Raw genomic sequence first — 15,230 nt, forward strand, 5'->3', positions numbered from 1 at the left:
GTGCTGACACAGTGCACATCGGAGTGGCTTCAAAGTGGAACATCTGTGACTTTTTCAGGCTATTTTTTGAAGCCTGTTGTAAGTCTTTGTAGGGCATACAAAATCTCTCACACCTAGTCTCTTTGAGATTCCAGATTCTGGGAACCAGGAAGGTTTCAGAAGCAGCACTTCATTTATTTTACAATTAGAGACTGGTTCTCCTTGACATAGTGGAATGAATCAGGTATAATGCCAGCACGGCCAAGTTACACTGGTGTGAGAGAGGCATCGGGTCCAGAGAATAGCTGCAGTATTTAGTAAAAGCCGTTCCCAGAGCTGCATTCCATCAGCTTCCTGCACACCATTTTAAGCTGTGGAGGACGTGTCCTTATCTGCCCATGACCCTGTGCTTAAAAAACAAACAGGGGAGATGTTTTTATCATCATGTATTGATAGCAGAGTTAAACATTGATTTAATGAGTAATAACAAGCACAAATGGCACAAAGACTACAGCTTTCATCGTACTGCCTTTAGGTTTTTCTCATTTAAATTGTTAGACACTTTACTAATTTTTATGTACATTGAATCTTTTATCTGGGGCTGTATTTGTACTGCAGCTGAGAGGTGTGATTGTAGTAGGGATGGGCAGATCTAAGGTTGCTGTAGTCTAGCCCATTTTGGTTACGATAGTGAAGATGCCGCATTTGGGACATCAGCACATGCTACTTGTTCAAGTGATTACCCAGCGTACTCATGCAACTTTCATTGAAGTCCCTGGTGCTGTGGCTTCCCTGCTTTTGGTACCTGAGCTAACTAGATTAAAGCTAGCCCAGGTATGTCTCCCTGTCCTGCAGTCCGACCTCTGATTTCAGTAAGACGTAGCCCGAGGCTTCTACTAATACCGCTGTAACCACGTGCACTAATTAGAGCCAGCAACAAGAGTGGATCTGTGCTTTAGCTGGGTGATTTTTTTTAAGGAGGTTTGGTTTTCAATTGCAGTGGGTCTTGTACCAGGTTTGACATCCAGAGAATATTGGGACTGAGGAGTTTTCTAATGGTAAATGTTTGTGTTTTGCTTTCTTTCAATTAGGAATTGGTTATGCTTCCATAGTGATCGTGTCCCTTCTGAACGTGTACTACATTGTCATCCTGGCTTGGGGCCTGTACTATCTGTTCCAGTCATTTCAGAGCGTCCTACCCTGGGCTCATTGTCATCAGGAATGGAACACACCTACATGTGTAGAAGACACTCTCAGGAAGAACAAAACACTTTGGATGTCACTGAATGCCACTAACTTCACTTCCCCCGTCACAGAGTTTTGGGAGTAAGAACCTTATTTCTTGGGGTTTTTTTACAGTACTTTAGCTAAAGGATAAGATGATGAGTGAGACTACTGATCCAAACCCCTGGGAGAATTTTGGGTAGGGAGAATATATCTAGGTTGGGTTTCCGCCTGGTTTGGGATATTTGATCATTACAAACAAGTGGTGGCCAGCATTTGGATTAGGTATCCTGGCCAAACTCATGGAGACGAAGTCACAAAAGCAACGTGCTGATTCAGGTGTGACCAAACACAGGTAAGGCCACAATGTCACCTCCTTAATTCCCTACAATTATGTGCAGTGCGAGCTTTTGAGAGCTTGCTGAAAAAGGGTGCGGCTTCAAAAATCCAGCCTACAATGAAAACAGAAATTTGGCTCCAGAAAACTGCTGTTAAAGTAATGCTGGCAGCATGACTTAATCCCACAAAAGCAAATGAAAGGGGAAAGTCTTGTTGGACATTATTGTTGGTCTTAATTCTTGTGGTACACACATAGAACTGTCCAGACAAGCTTATATTGAGCCTTTCTGCATGAGTGTACAGCACTGTGGATGTCACTAAATCTGTTGAGATGACACATGAGATGGCTTCTAATTCTCAGCACTGTGCAAAAACCAGGTAAAATGATCAGAGTGGATGCAGAAGGATCATTTTTCAGTCAGTCAGCTCTTGAGGCCTGCTTTGTTTTTGGAGAAAAGTGAACAAAATTCAATCTTAAACACCCTCTGTTTCATGAAAGGCTGTGGGAATAAAAGAGGAAGGTGTTACAAGTATTGTAGGTAGTGTATACTAATGTATAAAATTACCCTAGGGACCATTCTGGTTTGAAAGGATTTGGGTTCTGTTTTCCAATTTTGAAAAATACCCATTCATTTCCCTTAAGCCAAGCTTCATTTTGGAGCCATTCAGTTAGTTACCAGCACCCTGAGAATAGCAGTTCATAGTGGAAACAATGATAGACTATTAACTATGCTGCTGCATCTCACCCTCTTCCTTTCTTACAAACACACGTTCTCTGTGAATAACAAATCTCTTATTAACCTGGCAAAGATGCTAGCAATTAAACCTGGCAAAGAAAACTAGAAAAGATATTAGCCATTGCCCCATATTGCAGCATTCAGAGATTGTTTTTCTTTTGCCAGCTTGCTGTACAGTGTCGAAGAAGAGCTTGTTTTTGCCAAAACCTGGAATTCATTAGGCTTATGGCTTCTCATTCTCATTTCTCATCCCCACATTTCATGTTACAAACTGTTTTTTGCACAACCTGCTTTTTGAATGGACTGGCCCCTCTACCAACTGTGTGCTATGCTTGGACACCAAAAAAGATCAGAAAAGCAGGCTGCAGAGGAGGTCTGGGGGATATAAAACCCACAGGCAGGTTCAGAAGAGAGTAATTACTCACTTGGCTTTCACAGATGGTTAATTATTAAGTGTAGCCTTTGGTTCTGTCCCAGCTTGGCTTCTTCAGCCCACTTAAATTCCAGTTTGGCTCCTTGAATCAACTTGTACCTACTTCTGTGTTTTATAAATAAATGTAAGCCAATACCTCCCTCAGGAATGATATCAACACTAAAGATATCTGGCATGTGTTAAGTTTGGAAAAATAATCCTGGGAACGGTGCTGAAACTTGTAACCCAATGTCAATGCAATAACATAGGGCACATCTACACGTCGCCCTACAGCGATTTGGTGACATGCTAGATTGCCATACAGTGACATAGCAATCACACGGGTCTACATGTGATCCCCAATGTAGCGGCATGCTCCCCTGGGATAGCCTTGTGGAAGTACTGTGCCATGCTTTTAATACTCCAAAAGGAAGTACTAAAGCACGGTGCCATAGCAATGTCACCGTACGGTGACGTGTGGACATGTCCATAGAGTAGATCTTGGGTGATCCAGTTATTTCAGTCCACTAATGACTGGTGTAACTGGTAGAGTGCTACCAGTGTCTTTTTCAGGTGCCTTTTGCACTATTTTTTAAATGCTAAGAAACAGATGCTTTCCCAGTTTGGATTTCTGGGTGGTGAGCTGGCTTCTCCCAAGACAAAGGGGTGATAATGGGATTTGTTAGAAGGTATCTCTGGAAATTTCACATGATGTCAAAGAGACAGGACATCTGATTGGCAAGCCAATCAGACTACAGGTGTCCTGAATGTGTCTGAAAGCCTCCCTGGGTCCTAACTCTGTGTGCACCTGCATCTTGGGCCTACAAGATGTTATTCTGAAAATCAGGCCCTTGTCCTTAGCAAGCATCCGGCTAGGAAATTTCTGGTCTGAGTCAAATTCAAGTTTGCCTCGCAGTTGTCAAGCAGTTATAGCCAAACAGAAAGTCTATGGTGCTTCAAGACTCGACTCCGTCCTGTGTTTGAAGGAAGCCATACTGTTTAGTGGCACCACAGTCAATACCAATTTAATTGAGTTGTTTGTTTCTAAAACTAAATGCCCTTTATAATGTGGCAAATGGAAGTGGCTCATCAGCACTGCCTGGTAAAGTTGACATGGCACAGAGATAGTCAGTCCTATTGGTACATTAACCACTCCAGGCTGAATGACATGTGTCTTTCCCAGTCCCACTGACCATGCAGCACAGCTGGGCATTTTCATTCACTCAAATTAGTGCTCTGTGCAAATCACATGCTTGATTGAGCAGCAGTAAAAGGAGTTAAGCAGATCTGGCTCTGTCTGAGGGGAGTTGCCTTTGAGAGTCACATGTTTTACAGCTTATTTCTTAAGATTTTATTTTAAAGGATTACATTATGTAGTTGCTGGAAGACAGTGGCAGGATAAAAGACGTCTGACTGTCTGATGCTGACCCAGTGTTTATGAATGTTGGGTAATCAGCAGACCTTGTTCATCTAAATGTAAGAGAACCTGTCACATGCTCTGGCACATGAGCGGGTGGAAAGAAACCCCAAAACTAAACAAAATCCAACTTAGTTTTGTCTGCCAAACATAAGTTTTAGAAAATTGCTTGCTCCATAATACTCCCTTTGGTAAGTTTCTTGTACAGCCAGCTGCAGCATCAGTTACTATTGCCTATTAGTGGTACATTAAGCAGCACTTCATCTCTTTTGCTATGAAAGGTCCTGTCTGCTTTCACATGATTAATTGACCTGGGACACTCTTCAAGGATTGCATAACTGCCCTCATTTTATTTTTATTTACATTCTGGAGCCAGTTACAACTTCTGTTATGCCAGTTACATGATCCGCTTTACTACTCCTTTTGGCTCTATTAATAAGGTCCAAGACTGCTTGTTTATCACTGAAGCAAATTCCCAATTTGTTGTATTTGCTATCTCATAGTATTTGATGTCAGTGGTATCCCATTGAATGCACGTATCAATGACAGAATAAATCATGCAGGAATGTGATTAAATTAGTTCAGTGAGCTAAGTTGTCCTGAGTTTCAGGTGCAAGCAGGCTTAAGGGAAAGAAAAATGGAGGTTTGTATCACCAAACTACTGATCAATCCAGCACTTACTCCTCCCTCGCAAGGAATGTCAGGGGTGTTACAGATCCAGACTGAGGGGCTTCTGCTGCAGACACGTGGCTTTTGGTTTACAGCATAACATAATTTAATGGTAACACTGCAGGGACGAGTACTCAATTGGCTCTTTGAGGCATTCTGCCTTGGTAGAGGAGGATGGCCCAGGACAGCAAGGGAGGAAGACAACTAAAAAAAATATATTGAGCCCTTCACTGCTACTAAATAAAGAGCAACTTAACTGTCCTAGTCAGGGGAGCATCTACCCGTGTGCTTCTGTGGAGTAAAAAACTCGGCAGCAGGGTAGGACTTGTATTTCCAAGTACTCCCCTGCTGCAGAGTTTATTAGTTTCCTTCAGCCTAGAAGGGGCGTACATGTAGACACGTGACATTTACTGCACAGCTAATCAGTCAACTGCACGGTAAACGTCTTGTGTAGACGTACCCAGTGGTTTCACTTTTTGGTCCATGACTTTATTTATATTTCCTTTTGAAAAAAATAATATTATTGGACACGCAAGATAAAAAGAAAACATAGGGCTTCCTGTTGTGTCCTCTCCAAGTTTTGAAAATACTTTGTTGGTCGTGAAGCCTCCCCCTGTGCCAGTAGGCTGCACTAGCACGTTCTTTGCACTTTAGCCCATTCAGGAGAGGATGGCTTCTGACCCTCATAGTTGGGTGAAGACAAAACTCAGGAGCAGTCTTTCATGCAGCAAGTCAGTTTATCTTAGATCTTGAGCAACTTCCTACCATTTGAACTCAGTCAAAACTCTCTGTGACTATAGAGAAAGTTTTGCCTGAGTGAGTACATTTTAGTCTGCTTGTTTTGACAGGAGCTCTGCCTAAGTAAATAGGTAGAAGAGGTCTTGGTCTTTTGTGTAGATAATGAGCAGGGTAAATATCAGGTGTGACCGTTTCCAGTCAGTTTAGAAAATGTTAACAGCATACCCTTTGAGTGTGTACGCTGAAGGGGAAAACAAGAGAAGGAAATAATTGTAGTTAAATATTTTCACCTACCTGTGGAAACTGCCGAAAGAAATGCAAAAGAAAATATTCCTGTGATTTGGATGGCCGTGTTCTTACCTCCTTCACATCCACACTAGAGTAGAAGTCTGTGTTTGTTTTTTAACTTGAACAACCAAGTAAAGTTTACCAAATATCCTTGGGTTAGCAAAACAAGGTCTTATTCGTGATGACTTTGACCTCCCTTGGCAAGCATCACAAATGTTTTTGTGCACGTGAGCCAAGATAAATGGCAAGGGCAACAGAAACTGTAACAAAGCCAGGCTCTGCGCTGCAAAGCACACGTCTTAAGGCATTCATTTCTCACCCTGTTGTTTCTGGTCCTCACAAGGATAGCCACAATAAGAAAAAAAACCCAGTATAGCGTGGCCTTTTTGAACCAGACACCGAAGGTGATATAGACAATTAAGTACTCGGTGACTTCAAGGCTTTTTTAATAGAGCTGCTGGCTCCCATCTCCATGGACAGCAATTCTAGTAAATAACCTTCACATTTGCAACTTGTTTATATGATCATTAGCTTTCAGGAGGATCTCAGGTCAAGATGCTCTATTGTGTTGCACATTGGCCTGGCAACAGCTAGGGCAAAATTCGGTACAGCTTTATTTATATGAGCACTGCTGACTTCAGTCCAGTAAATGAGTATTCATAAGATTGGGACATTACAGTGCAATCAGTTCAGCCACTGTTGTAAGTGAGAGGATTGTACTTTCAAAGAGCATGAAAAGAATGGTGACTAACTGGTTTCTTGTCTTTGTCTTGCATTGTTTTCTTTGTGTGCATTAAGGCACAACGTACTGAGCTTGTCCTCAGGAATTGAGGAAGTCGGTGTCGTCAAGTGGGATCTAGCACTGTGTCTCCTTCTTGTCTGGGTGATATGTTTCTTCTGCATTTGGAAAGGAGTCAAGTCAACCGGGAAAGTAAGTGCCCTGTGTCCCCCTATGTAATAATTACCCTAAATTATTGGCAGCATAATGATTACTAGGCAGCATATTTCTTAAATAATGTGAGGGGCAAGGATTTCTTAGGGTGATGGCTTTTACTGGATGAACTATGTAGTTGGGATAAAATCTGACAATCTTTCAAATGCAAGGCATTCTTCCTCAGGTTTCTCCTGCATAAATAACTAATGGCATTACTCCCCTGCAAAAATTGAAGAAGCTACAAATCTGACCAACATTGGATAGTAGTGGCTAGTTCCATACTTTGGTTGCCTCTTTGCCAACTGGATATGTAAAATATGGCATTAAGAATCAGATAAATGCATCTTAAACACCCTTTTAAATGGATGCCAAAATGCTGCTACATATACTGGTAGGGGTGCCTTAGACCTTATGGGCACTGTGTCTTACCAAAATCATAATTCTAAACCCCTGTGCTTTTCATGCATGCCACCCATACAATCCAAATGTAGTCTTGGTGAAATACTATTGAAATCAGTGGAGTCACATATAGAGATACATTTAAATAAATAGAAATTACAGTATGCTAAGCACTTTAAAAAAAATCTATCCACTTGCTTAGGAGCTTAATAGAAGCCTAACTTCAAGGTCTTGCTATTTTAGCAGTACGTTTTTCTTAGCAAGGATCTCAGTGAAATGTGAGAAGTCCTGGTCAACAAAAATTATATCACCGTCAGTATTTTAGGTACCTGCTCAAGGTCACAATGATTGAATGTGCTCAGAATCTGCAGCTATGCGTGCATCCATTTTTTGTAGAGTAAGAATCTTCTTTTGCTCTTCTTGCCCGCACCTGCATCTGTTCACTTTCCAAGATGACACCTTCCCAAATGGTAGTAATGATGTGGTACCTTAACCATATGCTACATACAAGAAACAAAGTGCAGGAATTCCCACCCGGTTGCTTATAACCACGATGGATAGCATTTATTGCTTCTTTAAACCCATAGTAATTTTGAACCACCATTTCTGTCTCCCTTTGTCATGGAGCCTCATCATTAAAGTAAAGCTGGTGTATTATTCTTCTGGAGTCCTGCCAGTCTGAGCCTCAAAGAACAGCTTTCACACCTATAAGTCTGTGCTGACAGAAGGTGTTTGTATTCCCTATTCTCATCAATTGCCATGACCTATTGAGTTGTCTTGGCAAGTGCCAAAATGAAAGAGAACACAGTAATCTCTCCAGCAGTAGCAGAATGGAAATGTGCATTTCCTCAGTACATTTTGTGATCATGGTATCTGTTTGATTTACAAGTTAAGGTAGTACCAAAGGATTAACCAAGTTTCTTAATATACAAAAAAAGACAAACCCTTGCCTGTGATGAACGAACGCAATAGAACGAGTAAGGGCATATGCAACTCTTAAGTAGGTGAAAGGGACTCAGTGGGCATGTCTACATGTGCCCCCAAAATTACTGCGGAGTACAGTCACATGTCTACACGTAGTTACTGTTCAGTAAGGCACATGTGGATGCTTTACTGTACAGTAACCCTGTTTGTGTGGACTGACTTGGGAGTAACTTTACCCCCAAGTCGGTACACACACAGTGTTACTCTGCTGTAACGCCTACCTGTGTGGATGCTAGTCTAAAAACTGCTTACTGTGCATTACTGTGCAGTAAGTTACTGCAAGGTAAATTCATGTATAGACACACCCGGTGACTTGAGGATTTGCAGTGAACAGAGAAACCTATGGACTTTACCAGGAACTTTCATAGGTTTTTCAGGACAGAACTCAGTAGCTGAACATTTCCCTGGCAAATACATTTTTTCAGCCATGATGGATAAAACATCAGTGTTCCTTTTGAATTCCAAACTGCCATACACCTTGGGGGTAGGAGAGAGTGCAGGATCTTTCCTGCTTCCTCGGATATCCCTCTGTTGTTCCTGTAAGTTAACCCTGAGCTTCTTTAATTAAAAAAAACCAAAAGAGAAATATTAAAGAAAAATCAAGTAACCAATAAGTTCTTTTTTCCCCTGAAAATTAGGTGCATCTCTTGAAGATAATGATTTAAAATCTGCTGCTCTGTCTTATTTGAAATTTCAGGGTGTGGTCCAAGCCCACTGAAGACAATTGAAAGACTCTTATTGTCTTAATTGGCCTTAGATCAGGTTAAACTGAACTACAGGACTCAAATATATTTAATCAGCCTATTGTTTTCTTTTATAGATTGTTGTTAGTAACACCTTTTTGCTTTCCAAGGGGTCAATTGCCCACAAGAGAGAAAAAATCTTTTTTTTATAAAAATTTGCAGCAGCATATTGAATAAACAGAAAAAAACATGAAAAATAGGAGTTTTATCTATTTTGTGTAGAACACTGAAGTCTAAATGTTCCTCCAAGAATTGCATGGGATTTCCTACCCTCTCGAGTGAGGTCCACATTGTACTACTGAATTCCTGCGAAGGCATACATACCCTGCTTGTTGAGCAGCAACGATTCTTATCTATCTATCTATCTATCTATCTATCTTTGATTTATATCTATATCTATAGATATATAGATATAGATATATATCAGTCAAATCTATAGATAGATATAGATATATATCAATCAAATCTATAGATAGATATAGATATAGATATATATCAATCAAATATATATATATATATCAGTTGTCTATATATTTAGATTGATTGATTGTATATATATTTAATAAATGTTTCATAATATATATAGATAAATCCTGGTCCATGAGACTCACGTCTGCTCTACAAGCAGGGTATGTATGCCTTCACAGGAATTCAGTGTTACACTGTGAACCTCTCTTTACAGGGTAGGAAATCCCATGCAGTACTAATGGATCATACAAAGCAAAAAGTAAATGCCTTTTCCAAAGCTTTCATCTGAAACTGGGCTAAAGTTAAATTAGTTTTCGTGTCAGTGCAAAATATAACCACGTTCCAAGAGGAAAAGGGAAAAACACATAGATGAAAAGGTTTCCTCTAAGTTTTATGAAACCAGACTGGCTGTGAGAGTTTATTATGGTGATGCTGGCTTTGATTTCTCCTGGATACTCTCAGAGGACACACTTAAAAAGCAGATGATGCCTCTCAGGAGCTTTGATGTGGTTAAACAAATTCTGATAAACAAAAATATATTTCAGACAAAGCAGTGGAGCTGTCATGTAAAAGTACCTGGTGGAAACATCTGACTGCATTTAAAAAAGAAAGAGTAAATCCCATTTTGGAAATCAGAGATTGGCTGACAGGGTAATGTTAGGGCTTGTCTGCACAGGGGAAATTGGGCAGAGAGCCTACAAGAGTAGAGGAAGGCCTGATCAGCAGAGAAAGTGATGTCTTAGAGCTCAGGAAGCCTGGGGATAAAGTGAAAATGGGCAGAAATCCATCTGAATTAGACTTTCAGAACCTAAAAAATATTGAAGAACAAAAGTTCTTCAGCCATAGTCATTAAAAGATAACAAGGAAAGAGAAAGGTAGATCTCCTGTGAAGGGAAATACAAGGAGAGGTTAAAGATAATTTAGATATGCCCCCCACCCCCAAATCAATACTTTTCCTCAGTTTTCTTTTACGGATTAGTGTGCTGAAGATGGGGGCAAAAAAGCAAGATGGCAAATGGCAATGCCATTATGGAAATTGCTGTATTCTGGGTGGAAAGGGACTGGATTGCCTTGCCCCAGTAATTCCTTAGGGATTGGCGCATGAAATTTCAGGTCTGGAAGTAAGGACTGTTAATAAATCTATCAAGCCAGTGTTGCTGCTAGTTGGCTGAAGAAAAGAAATGCAGTACCTATATTTAAGGGTGAGGGAAAGGTGATCAGGGCAACCATAGAATTGCTAGTCTGACTTCAGGAGTATCCAAACTTTAGGACAAATTTTGAATTAAAGGCTAATTAAGGACATGCAGGTAATAATATTAACATGGATTTACTGACGTGTAGATTGTGTCAGAGTAACCAGCTATCTCACTTGGATGAAGTAGCTGATTTTCCAGAAAGAGGAGATGCCATGGATCTAATTTATTTCAGTATCAGTAAACTGTTGAATATGTGCTACATAGAAAATTATGTGTTAAGAGGAAGGTGGAGGTTGATATAAGAATTACAGGGACATTATTGCAGTTCCTCAAAGATCAGGTTTGAAAATAACAGAGGAAGAGAAAGGTGTGGAGGTAGTTATCTATGAGCCATCAGTGTGATGCAGCTGTGAAAAAAGTGATGCACTATCCTGTGATGAGTCTCATGAGGTATTTCTGAAAGTGATAGGAGAGTATTATAATCCCATTGCACAAGACCCTGCTGAGATCTCATCTGGAATAGTATGTACAGGTCTGGCCACTCATGTTAAAATAGGATGAATTCAAAATGGAGCAAGTATGGAGATGGCTGGGTTGTGCAGGGAGCCAAGCTCAGCCAGGGACAGCAGCAGGGGGCCAGGTTCCCCCCCAGCTGTGCCCTCAGCCCAGGACTGGGCACAGGGACAGGGGAACCCACCTGCTGCTGCTGTCTGTGCTCTCTGTGCATCTGCTCCCTACAGCCCTGGGTCACCCTGCACCCCGAGGCATAAGTAGAGAGGGTGAGTGGAGGAATGGGAGGGCAGGGAAGGGGAGGTGGGATTCTTACCTGCTTCAAGGATCTCATAAACGTCCCTGGTTGCTGTTTTCACAGTGTGATTTGCCCGTCATGATGGGGAAGGAGAGGCTGGGTGAAGGGATGCACCTAACCCTGCAGCACTTATTGCTGTGCCTGCACCCCGTTTTAAAAATCCTGGATCCACCTATTAACAAATGGGTATAAATTTAGGTTGGAAATTAGAATAAATTGGAATAACTTCATAAAAGCCCTAACTAGTTTTTTGATGGTCAGTCAGTTCATGAAAGGAATTTTATGATCTGTTTTCCTGCAGAAGTAGGAGGCTAAACTCAATGACACAGGAGTCCTGTGTGCCTATGAGTGGCATAACTATTCTGGAGAAACTATTCCACAGTCGCTATTTCTAAATAGCTCTCTGTTTGGACACCCTGTTCTGGAATTAACTCAGTTATTTCAGAACAGTGTGTTCACCAGAAGGGGAAGGGATGGGGGAGAGGAGTTTATTTGGGCATAGGTAGATTGTAACACGTGAGTTATTTGAGAGGAGCTATGTCAGTCTAGGTAAAGAAGCCTTTGACATTTGATGTTGTGAACCTCCTCCCCTCAGTAGATTCAGTCTTCAGTGCTCAGCAGTTGCATCACACCTGGTGCCTCTCTTGAGGAGTTTGCTAGGTGTCATTCAATACTTGAAATGTGCATAGATGTCCACGGGAAAGGAAGGCATAGGCATAGGCACCTCTGGTAGGTGTGACATGGAGCCAAAACATGAGCAGACTCACATCCTCAGATGGAAGATTCAGAAAAGAAAAACAAAGTACATTGCAGGGGAAGCTTTAACTCATCATTGGCAAGGTTATTCTTGTGGTAAAAGCAGGCAGCAAGAGGCAAACGCAGGGTTGTGATGGGTAGCATGAATCAGAAGGAAGTCCTTTGTATTCTCCTTGCCTGGATACAGATAGACACTTGAGCACAGATCAGGAGAGCCCCTTGTCCTTGTATTTATCAAGACGTGGGGGAAACAAAAACCTCAGTCACATGCTGGAAGCCGAGAGAACAGGAGAGTGGGAGATAGCATTAGCTGGAAATGGGCAAAACCAACCACAAATCTGAATCTGATCAGTTTTTTGAATATCAGTTGGATTTGAATTTGAATCCCAGGACTGCCTGCAGTTTGGGTTCTGGGTTGAAAGGATCCTATCCACCATTTAGCACTAGTGCATATCTTGTGCTTCTAAAGTAATTGGTAAAAATTATACATATCATTGCTTTGTCTTGGCAGGTTGTGTACATCACTGCCACATTCCCATTTGTAATGCTTCTCGTGCTGTTAATCCGTGGTGTGACCCTGCCTGGCGCTGCAGAAGGCATCAAGTTTTATCTATATCCCGATATCACACGTTTGGCAGACCCACAGGTATGATAAGACTAGCTGGGACTGGGATGACTCCACAACTCTGAAACAAGATGGGACACAAGGTGGCGGAGGGCGGTGGTGCCAAAAGAGCAGTAGCTTTTTTTCCCCCCATGATCTTTCTGGGTTCAGATCTACCATAACCGTCCATGCTGAACTGTATTTTTTCCCATGTATCTGGTTGAGAAGTTTATTGTTAAATATGTTAACGCCTCTTTCCATGCGCGTGTGTGTGTGTGCGCGTTTGTGTGTGCATATCTTTTTGTGTCAAAGGACGCTGAGGCTGTAGACTGTATCCAGTAATAGACTCTCAGCTTTCTTGTTAGGCTCTGGATAAGGTAAGGGAGATTTTTTTTTTTTTAAATGAGGATAGTTTTTAGTGTTGAAGGGAGACAAACTTGAGCTTCAGAAATGGAACAACAAGGAGCAACCGTGAGTATCCGTATCACTCAGCTCCCGCAACTTGAGAGGAGGAGAGTGGGGGGAAAAGGGAATAGAGTAATGGAAAAATGAAAACGCTTACACAAGTAGAAGCCAACAGTTTTCTCATGCAAAGACACACGAGAACAGGTGGGAGACAATTGCTTAGCACTGAGTAATGGGAATTTTACAGGCTCTGACTAGAGAAAGAAGGGAATCTTCCCAGTCGTGCTGCTGCTGTGGCAACCTGTACAGTTCTGCCCGCTAGCTCTTCCCCCACCATGATCACATGCAGCATGCAAAACTCTCCAAACAGAAAGGCAAATGTGGGGACGAATCTTGGTCTGAGAAATGAGGGAGGTGGGGCTTTCTTTTCTGCTGTTTCTTTTTTAATGACTCTCTGATTTAAAGCACTAAAATGCTGGAGCCACAGAAATAACTAAGCAGAAAAAGTGTCATTGAAAGAAAAAGAGTGAAAGTACACTCCAGTCTTGCCTTCTTTCCACCAGCTGTTCAGACATGCATTTATTTCTTTCCCTGGTACCATATAATTACAGTGATTTGTTAGCCCTAAGCCTTGTGCCCAGGGTGACGACTGACAGCACAGGAAGGATTTGGATTCAGATTAGCTCAGTAACTCCCTCTTCATGGCAGCAGAGCTTGCTTCACATGTAGGTCATCACGGACTTCTTATCAATAGGATTTCACCTTCTTCCCAAAGAGATCCTTGTGCATGTGTAGGTGGATGATGCTGGCAAGCTTGGGGAGAACAAGCAGTAAACATGTTGGAGGAGTGCTGTTGGGATTGGAGTAGCAAGCAGAGGTATATGGCTCCACATAGCCAGACAGAGATGAATCCAAACTTGAGATTTTCTTGCTATGATGATATTGAATTTTGTATGCATTTTTGTACCCATGTCATTAGGATGATGCTGAGGTTAGAAACAACATTGCTTGTATATATTTTTTATTTTTTAAAAACTTGTTATATTATATTCACGTCTTCTTAACCTCTGTTGTTTTAGTCCTTGCACATGCATTGAAAGGTGGGGTTGGGGTCATTTGAAAAACTGTTCACATTGATCACATTTGCAGCTTAGTGACTCTATAGGCAGGTCCTAAATGAAGAGCATCAAATGGATGCACATGTACATAGGACTCTTACTGTTGCCTCTACGTGATCTTAGCTCTTTGGAAAGCCTTGATCAATTTATGTTACATGGTGGAGGAAGCATCATTTGAGCAGCAGAAAGACTAGACTAGAAGCTGCCTTTTGGGAAGGGCTGTTTGGATTGTTGATAGCATTTGAGGTTTTCTGGTGGGCTCTGTTACTAATATTTTTTTTTCCTTAAAAAATGGTCATTTTTCATGTGAGATGCTCTTTTCTTCCTCTCGTGCCCTATTATCTGTCTCAATTGAAGCAAAATTTTTTTCTCTCTCTTTTTATGGTGCCTTTTTTAAATGACTGATTGCCTGTTTTGAAGGTTGCCATGGGGAAGTGCCTGTATTAACAGTTCTTCCATCTTTTCCTTTAGGTATGGATAGATGCAGGGACACAAATCTTCTTCTCGTATGCAATCTGCTTAGGAGCAATGACTTCCCTGGGAAGCTACAACAAGTACAAATACAACTGCTATAGGCAAGTGTCCATCCAAGGGGGTTTAGTGTCTTAGCTAAATGATGTAAATGAGTAGGGACAATGGGCTAATTTTTTTTTAATTAACTTGCTCCATGACATATGTGTGACTTAGGGACTGTTTGCTGCTGGGATGCCTGAACAGTGGTACCAGTTTTGTGTCTGGCTTCGCAATTTTTTCCGTCCTGGGCTTCATGGCACAAGAGCAAGGGGTGAACATTGCTGATGTGGCAGAGTCAGGTACGATGGTATTGGTGGCAGTGGTGGTGGGCACTGCCACCTAGTGTGTGAGCAAAGTGATGCAGACTAAATCAGCCAAAATCTAAGAAATAAGAACAAAGAAAAAACTATTTCCTGTAATCATCAGAAAAATAAGTACATTCACTTATTAGTTTTTGCTTTTGTGTAGAACGGTAATGGCTAGCTGGTGATTATATGGC

The 15,230-nt window shown here is 41.4% G+C and overlaps 1 protein-coding gene across 4 annotated transcripts in view; it reads left to right on the top strand.

The window, feature by feature from the left end:
* The window catches only part of SLC6A6 (solute carrier family 6 member 6), a 64,353-nt gene that overhangs the window by 32,361 nt on the left and 16,762 nt on the right, over window positions 1-15,230 (top strand). For all 4 annotated transcript variants that reach the window (XM_014516975.1, XM_025196845.1, XM_025196844.1 and 1 more), the window contains 5 exons: window positions 1,071-1,305; window positions 6,602-6,734; window positions 12,603-12,737; window positions 14,690-14,793; window positions 14,906-15,030. In XM_014516975.1, the coding sequence (XP_014372461.1) occupies window positions 1,071-1,305; window positions 6,602-6,734; window positions 12,603-12,737; window positions 14,690-14,793; window positions 14,906-15,030 (732 nt within the window). The remainder of the gene's footprint in view (window positions 1-1,070; window positions 1,306-6,601; window positions 6,735-12,602; window positions 12,738-14,689; window positions 14,794-14,905; window positions 15,031-15,230) is intronic.

This window comes from Alligator sinensis, unplaced genomic scaffold (genome assembly GCF_000455745.1).
Source record: "Alligator sinensis unplaced genomic scaffold, ASM45574v1 scaffold839_1, whole genome shotgun sequence".
Taxonomy (NCBI): Eukaryota; Metazoa; Chordata; order Crocodylia; family Alligatoridae; genus Alligator; species Alligator sinensis.